Source organism: Plectropomus leopardus, chromosome 4 (assembly GCF_026936395.1).
Source record: "Plectropomus leopardus strain MGB_pleo_1.0 chromosome 4, ASM2693639v1, whole genome shotgun sequence".
NCBI lineage: Eukaryota > Metazoa > Chordata > Actinopteri > Perciformes > Serranidae > Plectropomus > Plectropomus leopardus.
Window position 1 is genome coordinate 3,996,062 of NC_142179.1, and position 8,966 is coordinate 4,005,027.

The 8,966-nt window shown below is 40.1% G+C and overlaps 1 protein-coding gene across 1 annotated transcript; it reads left to right on the top strand.

Annotated features, from left to right (window-relative positions):
- Positions 1 to 226: 226 nt before the first annotated feature.
- prdm8b (PR domain containing 8b) lies at positions 227 to 7,143 on the top strand. The gene is made up of 4 exons (XM_042488686.2): positions 227 to 592; positions 3,369 to 3,593; positions 4,508 to 4,739; positions 5,225 to 7,143. Exons 2-4 carry the CDS (start codon positions 3,375 to 3,377, stop codon positions 6,484 to 6,486), a joined length of 1,713 nt encoding a protein of 570 aa, XP_042344620.1. The 5' UTR covers positions 227 to 592; positions 3,369 to 3,374; the 3' UTR covers positions 6,487 to 7,143.
- The last annotated feature ends 1,823 nt before the right edge of the window (positions 7,144 to 8,966 follow it).

An 8,966-nucleotide genomic window follows, 5' to 3' on the forward strand; every position in this document is an offset into this window, starting at 1 on the left:
TTAAATGCCACTTTATTCTAATACAACCACCAACTATTGTGATTAGAATTACAATAATAATGGGAGTGGGGTGAGGAGGAGGAGGAGGAGGGGGGCTCTTTATCCCTCTGCTCGTCCATAAATCGCATCAAATGACAGTCGGCCAGTGAAGAGTTAAAGGGAGGAGACGGAGAGTGACACGCCTCATTGGGTAGATTATGTGCCGCAAACAAAAAGTGTGTGTCGGTGTGCCAGTCAGCCAGAGCATCGGGCCCCATCTGCACGCCTCTCTCTCTCTCCCTCTCTCTCTCTCTGTCTCCCTTTATCCGTGCAGCTCTCTCCACCCCGCCCGCTCACTGCCACAGTCTGCGAGTATCTGCAGCAGCAAGCAGCAGCAGCACTGTCACTTTCACCACACCGGGGGGGAAATGTACTGACACTACGGAGCACACCGGGAGCGCACCACCATCTCCATCACCTCCATCACCGCATCCCCCTGCTTCTTCTCGGGGCTTTTATTTTTTTCTTCTTTTCTTCCGGAGGTGCAACACGGAGGTTTTGATTCGCAGCATCGCTCGCTTGTGGATTATTGTTCCTCCTCATCGACGGAAAGGTAGGTTTGTGTGTGTGTGGTTTTTTGGATAGTTTTAGTGCACGAGAAGGGGGACCGTTTCTGGGGTTTGTGTGGCGCATGCAGACACGCATCCTGCAGGCGCTGAAAGAGAGAAAAAAACGCAGATGTTTGAGCGCAGCAGACAAAACCCGCAATTCAGCGCTGATTTAGGACAGTTTTCAGACTGGCACGGCTTTAGCAGATGGGTTAAACTCCCCCCCATCTCTGCTCTCACCCCCAACCCCACCCGCAGCGGGTTTGAAAAGGAGGGTGACTGCTTTCCTCCAGTTTCTGGATGTGCACATTCGCATCTTTATCTCCTATTTGAGCTTGACTTAGATACAATTTATTGCCGATTATTTTACGTGATCTACCTCCTCGTGAACATTTCTGTCCCTCTGAATTAAAGAGCTTCTGTGTGGCACCGGAAACAAATTGTTAAGGCTCGTGGCGCAGCGCTCAGATACATTTTTGGAAAGGCTCTATGTTGCAGCGTGCGCAAAATGTTCACCGGAGAGCCTTTCTGTTGCTGTTGAGCCACTTAGTGACGGTATCAATACTCCAAATCAGCCCGATTAACAAAATAAGATACGAACTGTGCACATAAAATCCGTTTTTTTCCAACTGAGAGAGAAAAATCAGAACCAAAATCAGAGAGCCTCGCTTTTTTTCTGCGCGTTCAGTCACAAAACAAGAGCCGATTTTAGAGATGGACAGACGACAGCTCATCAGTTCACACCAGTCATCATTGTTAGTTGTTGATATTAACCTATTTATATTTGAATTCGCTCGTTTAGATGCACACATGCCTCCAGATTTTTTCGCAAAACAAACTTTTGGCACAAATGCGGTATTTATTTTACTTTTCCAAATGATAGGTTAATTTATTTTGCACCGCTGTGAAGTTGTTTGAGTGGCGTGTAGTGATTTATTACACGTTATAAACTGTTAATATGGAAATCAAACATTAAAATAAATCACACATTGGCTTTAATAATATGGATATTAGTGCTATAGGCCCCAGAAAGCAACAGCAGAGAGTTATACATTATTATATGCAATGTGAGAAATATTTTGTGCATCAATAATTTGCCACACAGTGCAGATTGGAACATGATTATTTTAGCATTTTAGAAGCTAAAATAACTTGTTTTTCGCAATTAAACGGAGCTTTCTGACAGCGTTGAGAGAATTGTCATTATTTTTCCTGTTTTATTATTTTTTTTTAATTTATCTGTCCACTGAGGCTCATTTGCGGCTGAACACGCGCGTATCAGGTGCAGCTCTCCTCGCGCACTTTCCGCTGTTATTTAAGCGCGGAGGGAGGAGAGCCGCAGCCGTCTGAACGCACACTCCGAGGTTAGAAAAGGGAGAAAAGAAATAATTAACTGGTCGTGCTGCTTTAATTACAGTCTCAGAGGGGAACGTGGTGGATTATGGTAATGAGGCGGCATACGCTGCCGCTTGTAGAAAAGAGAGAAAGGTTGGCTGACATGAAATCACTGACTTTGACAGTCCACTTGAAACCCATTGGACATGCTCTCTCCATTGGACATGCACGCAGCTTAGCAGCTCCCACTGTGAGAGAGAGGGGCTTTTTTATTTTTAAGTTTTTTATTTTCTAACATGGACTAAATATTATCCTTTAATGCGATTTTAGACAAATAAACGCGTCACAGCAAACCTATAAACCCTTTATATTAGAGGAATAGTTCATTTATAGCATATAGGGCCTATACTATAATTAAAAAAAAAATCCATAAAGCACGATAAGATACTTGTGAATCGCTCTTGAGACTTCACAGGTCACTTTAGGAATATTATAGACATTATATGGATTTTTTTTCGCTTTGAATACCGCCAATCATAAAATTTACAGCTGGACAGACAAGTCAACTGGAGCCCGCAGAGGCCTACTAGTGCTGCTATCAATAATACTGTCAATAATTTGATTTGCTTTTATTGTATATCGTTGTAATAACGGAGACAGGGCGTTTATGTAAAATAATCTAAAATTTTTTAAATTTTTTTTCATCAAATAGCCTATGTTGTATAATCCGAGACAATTCTTCTTCTTCTTCTTCTTCTTCTTCTTATTATTATTATTATTATTATTATTACTATTATTATTGCCACCAGTAGGCTACTACTATTACTATACTACTACTACTACTACTACTAATAATAATAATAATAATAATGACAATGATAATAATAATGTTAATAATAATAATAATTTTGTTAATATTGTCAATATTATTATAATCAATAATAATTTTCCAGTAACAATGATAATAGCAGCAACACGAATAATCAAACAATGGTAATAACATTGCGATTTAGAAAACAAAAAGTTATAATTTTGTGTTTGATGTTATAATTTGAGCTACTTTTTCGGCGTTTTAATGGTAAACCACATCATCGGGATGCTGAAGGTGATGCCGTCACGAATTTATTACGGGGTTTGAATTAATTAGAAATCATAGCCAAAAAAAAAAAAAAAAGGGAAGAAAGAAAGAAACGGGCCCCTAAACGCCGCCCTTGACAGCTGGTTTAGCCAATCTGTCCAGGAAGAGATTTATTTCCTACCAGCAGGGACAGCGGAGGGGAACCCACTAAACAAGCAGTTTAGGTTGAAATTTACGGAGCATTTTTTGGGGTGAAAAAAAATAAAATAAAATGGGACCAAATTAATGATTTCAGTGTATCAGCGTTTTGGTTTTTTTCGGCTGCTCGCAGTGTGTCTCATCTCTGATGATGTCTCCTGTCCCCGCAGTGTGAAATGGAGGAGTCCAGCTCTCAGAAGTTGGTGTGGGATGGGGACGCCAAAGCGGTCCAGCAGTGTCTGACGGATATTTTTACTAGCGTCTACACGACGTGTGACATCCCAGAAAACGCCATTTTCGGGCCTTGTGTGCTGAGCCACACGTCGCTGTACGACAGCATCGCCTTCATCGCGCTCAAGTCCACCGACAAACGCACAGCACCTTATATCTTCAGGGTGAGGACGCATTCATTTTTATGCCTTTATTAAATCTATTTTAATTCAAGCCACAGCTTTTTTTAAAAAAATGGGTTTAATTAGTCTTCTATTCATTTTTAATCTGCAGTTTTCAAATAAAAAATTACACCACATAGCATTTTGAGAGGCCTTTTTATATCTATTTCATCCTTGTCTTGTGCAGCTCTAGTAAATATATTTCTTTGCAGATTCAGGCCCTTGTGATATCATACACAACTGGAGCAAAAAGATGAATTTATTCTCATGTATGTGCAGCAATACTACAATATTATTTTTGTTAGATCTTTATTTAAATGAATAATAAATCACTCCACACTGCAAGAAAATTTCACCTAAGCAAGCCATTTAATTCTTTTTGAATAATGGAAAATTTTATTTTTTTAAAGAATTTCTTCAAGACGTGAAGAATTTGCAATGCATTTGAGATCATTGTGTTCTGGTGACAAACTATTTATTAAAAAAAGCCTCTTATTGTCAGTGATAATAGTGAAATGTGCAGCAGTGACTTAATAGAAATTAATATTTTGTGTGAAGTTGCTTCATGAGATAAAATATCCCTATTTTGAATCTATTAATTAAACTGCAATTTAAAATAAGATTCTGATGCAGATTATTTGAAGAGTAAAAATAAAGTATTTGTTTTAACTTTAAAAAAGTTCGCATCCAGGCTTCCTAAAATTTTAAGTTGACTGAATTTGAGAAAACGAGTTGAGGTAACTTTGCAATTATTCAACTCGTTTTCTCAAATTCTGTCAACTTAAAAAAATAAGGTAGCTCATACACTAATTTATTTTAAAAATTTAAAACAAATAGAATATTTTTTCAGTGTGCCTGAAATGTAATTTGAGTTGTATCGAAGTCATGACTCAAACTGTATTTTTTTGTTTGTTCAGGTGGACACGTCAGCAGCCAACAGCACCTCCGAAGGCTTGATGTGGCTGCGGTTGGTCCAGTCCGCCCGGGACAAAGAGGAGCAGAACCTGGAGGCCTACGTGAAGAACGGCCAACTCTTGTATCGCTCGCTCCGCCGGATTGAGAAGGACGAGGAGCTGCTGGTGTGGTACGGCAAAGACCTCATCGACCTGCTGCTGCTCAGCTCCAGCAGAGCGCCCGCCAAGAGCAAAGGTGAGCAGAGAAATCATGTCCTCGCTGGACAGACCGCCAAAATAATAACATTATTGTTCTTTCACTGGAAAAAGAGAATTGTTGACCAACTAAAATAATTACTTCAATCGCTAACACATGAATGAATTAAGTTTTTTCAAATCAAGTTAGCAAATTCGATTAACACAAATCGAGTTGAAAAAAATTTAATTAATTTGTTACAAATTTAAATAACTATTTAAGTTGATTAACAATTGTCTTTTACTTCACAATCACATACGTCCTAAGCTCTGCAGCTTCTTCGTAAATGCATCTCTTGCATTGATGCTTTTAGTTCTTCGAGGACAAAGTTGCAAATGTTTGGAAAGTCTAAGATTTTGTTTAAATTCTAATTTAATCTAATTAAATTGAACAAAACTAGCGATTCTTGCATTGTTTTAAGACGCGACTCATGAGCAGGTTAAGACAGTTTTTTGTCAGGACTAATTTCCGTCTCTTTGTCGCAGGTTCGTCCCACCACTCCTGTCCAGACTGCAGCCAGCGGTTCCAGTTTGAGTTCCCGTTCTTGGCCCATCTCCGCTTCCGATGCACCAAAAGATTGCAGAGCATCTCAGGAGCCGACGAGGAGCCCAGCAAAGAGAGCAGCACAGAGCGACCAAACTCCACTCCGACCAGGACCAGCCCGAAGCTGGGCCGCTCTGAGGGCTTCAGCAGCCCACAGGACGGCAACAAACCCTCCACAGACTTTCACAACCTGGCCAGGGATCTAGAGAACAACCGGACCAGTCCGCCGAGCGACAAGGAGGCTGAGATCTGCAGCGAGAGCTCGGGGAAGAGGAAGTTCTCGGAAATAGAGGACAGGGAGTGTCGAGGGCCGGGCCTCTCACAGTCCAAGTCTAAAGACGAGCTTGCGACATCGGCGCAGAACTACAGAGGAGCGTATGGCCTGGAGGAGAACCACCGGTCGTTCTCGCCGCCAAGCTCCACAGAACTCGGTCAAGGCAAACGCAGCGCCTTCACCGAGGTCAAGAAGTCTGCGCAGAACCTCAAACACCACAGCGGCAACAAAAACCTCCAGAGCGCCAACTCCGAAAACAAAGATGGCGGTCGCCCCAGCAGCAACCCGCCGGAGAAGCACCTCAACATCCGGCAGGTGCTGTCGGAAACCCAGCCGCCGCAAACTTCGCCCATGGGCAGCGCTTTCACCTCGGTCACCCAGCAAGGCGGCGGCAGCGGCGGAGAAAGAAAGAGCGCCTTCAGCCAGCCGTCTCGCTCTTCTTTCTCCCAGATCTCGCCGCTGGTGATGCCAACCAAGCTGCTGGACTGCCACCCAGCGGTGGGCGACACCATCTCCTCCAACAGACTCTACCAGGCCGACCACCTCGCCGCCAAGCTGCAGGGCGCAGAACTGGGCGCCAACTGCCCCGTTCCCGGGGGCATGGCCAAGCAGAATCCCTTTGTCTACGCCACCACCTTCTGGCCCAAGAACTCCGGGGCCATCCAGCTTCAGATGCCGTCGGCGCTCACCCTCCTGCCGCCCTCCTTCACCTCCCTCTGCCTGCCGGCGCAGAACTGGTGCGCCAAGTGCAACGCCTCCTTCCGCATGACCTCGGACTTGGTTTACCACATGCGGTCCCACCACAAAAAGGAGTATTCCATGGAGCCTCTGGTCAAGCGGCGGCGCGAGGAGAAACTCAAGTGCCCCATTTGCAACGAGTCCTTCCGGGAGCGGCATCACCTGTCACGTCACATGACCTCCCATAACTGACTTTTAAAGACTTAACGAGGGACTTTTTTTTCTAATGAGGAGGGAGCGTGACCCTGCCTGGATTTAAGCTCCGACCGGAGATAGGCCACTTAAAAATACAAAAAACACCCCTTGCACTTGTTTTCACTTTGGACTATGATCTTCTGATTCCTTTTGGGTCTGTTTACTTTTTCTCCCCTGTACAAAAATGTCATGTTTTGGGTGTATGCAAATGCGTTTCGACTTCAAAAATGGATCTATTTATGAAACACTTAAGAAGTTTGAGAATAAGGGAAGATTTAAATATGTGTAAATGTACAGTAAGTTGTATTTTATATCATATAAATACAAATATAGAGAAGAAATACCAATGTAGTCACACGTCATGGTTTACAACGCAGCAAGTTTTTTCATGTCTACGATGAATATCGACACAAATTGGGGATATTATGTCAGACTATATTTCAGAGTGCATGTAATATTAAATGATATTGATTTAAGATGCAGTCTATACATTACGGTGTAAATAATTTGTTTTATTTGAAATACAAAGTGTAATATTTTGTGTCAGTGGGGAATAGTTTCAGTGTTTCTTCCTTTTGCGGAAATTTACTACTTGATAGTTTATCTAATCACGTTGAATGCATTGACAATAAAATAGCTTTATTTTCAACTGTGGCCTCCGTGGATTTTTTTTCTTTTATACTGCAAATGAAATCATGATTTCTTCAATTAATATTATTGCTCTTTATTTTGCATTTACAAAACAAGTTCAACATTACATTTTTAATTTATATGAAATGTGTGTGAAGCCCAAACATCAGATTTCATAATTTATTTTTTACTTTAAAAAAACAAAACAAAACATTAGAAATACAAGCATTTCATGTAGAGCCACTTTTCATAATATAAATAATAATAAGAAAACTAATATTATAATGACTACAATAATTAAATACAATAACCACACTGTATTTACAGTCCAAATAAAAAACAGATAAAAGTGAATTGATGGTTAATATGGCCAATATTTCTAAAATGTTAATGTCCTATTGAAAATTATATATCGAGTTGAATAATGAAAATATAAGCACAGAAACTGGATATGACCACTTCTGTTCATTTACCTTCTTCCTCTTATTTTTCTTCATCTTATTATTATTAATATTATTAGGCTATCATAATAATAATTGACACACGTCCAGCCTGCTCTAATCCTGTTGAAATTTTTCCCTGAGAGGTCGTTTCCATTTAATTGTTAGGGGGGAAAAATTACATTTCTACACCTGCAATTTTAATAATTCACACGGTTTCATTTTTAAATGGAGAATACGGACCTTTTTCAGAATAAAAGCTTTAAAATGACGATGATTATTTCTAATTCGCAAAGATCTCCAGCTTCAGTGTAGGAAAAACAGAAATGATCGACGGGTCAACAGTGAGCGTATTTATGGATTTCTTTGAAAAACGAAGCACATACTGCATTGATGCATTTATTTTATAAATTTTTGATTAGTAATATATTGGATTTATCTTCTGTGTTAGAAAAAAACAGTCGTGACGAAACTGCAGACAAAAGGGTGCACGTGCAGTTACACAAAAAAACACGAGTTTCCCAAAAATAAATTTCTGATAAAAAGTTTTGTCTTTCTAATTGTCATAACTGCTCCTCTCACCTGTGGTGAAGAGCATCTGACACGTGTGTGATAAATATTAAATATCAATCATCTGTCAGCCATCTGCGACCTTCCTTTGTAAAAGCTCAAATGAAATCATCAGAGAGAACAATCAGATATTAATGTTTTTCTTTTATTAAAAACACAATACAGACTGACGAACGTTTCTGTGGATCAATATTCACTATTTACCGCTCATGATATAAATTCATGGTTTAAGAAGAAATCAGTACGGCTGCTGGAGAACGTTTCAGGACAGAAACCAATAATCAAATGTGGAAAATAGTTCAACAGCGCCATCACGTGGTCGACATGTGGACTGCACGATGAGGAGCTCAGTGTGAGGCGGAAGTGTTTCAGCAGCGGCCACATGTATTAAAACCATTATGATGCTCTTATTTTGAAAGAAACGGAATGATTAAAGTATTGAAAACAATACTGTTTATTGAAAATAAGACTTTGATTTATATATAATATGATAATATTTAGTGGTAAGTGAGTCATCAGAATCATCACGTGGCTAATACTGTGATAAAGTGAATTTAAACTCATCTTCAAGCTCCACAAACACTGAATATTTATAATTAAAAATAAATAAAATAAAAAGAAAAACTGCTCTTCAATGCACTGTGGGATTAGTTTGGAATAATATCAGCCGAATGGACATTATAAAATGCATTCCTTAGACTAAGGTCAAAGGTCACATCCATAGTTTCTTAAGTGATTGCATCTGTCACAGCTTTGAAAGGTCATTTAACACCATGATCACTTAATTTGGAAACACTGTTCACTTTAACTTCTGTATTTTAGAAAACAAATTAGTCA

Bases quoted from the DNA above. Each gene is read 5' to 3' on its own strand.
- prdm8b (XM_042488686.2), top strand. From the start codon at position 3,375: ATGGAGGAGTCCAGCTCTCAGAAGTTGGTGTGGGATGGGGACGCCAAA. The intron at 3,594-4,507 runs GTGAGGACGCAT...TTGTTTGTTCAG, and splicing joins CAGCACCTTATATCTTCAGG to GTGGACACGTCAGCAGCCAA. The intron at 4,740-5,224 runs GTGAGCAGAGAA...TCTTTGTCGCAG, and splicing joins AGCGCCCGCCAAGAGCAAAG to GTTCGTCCCACCACTCCTGT.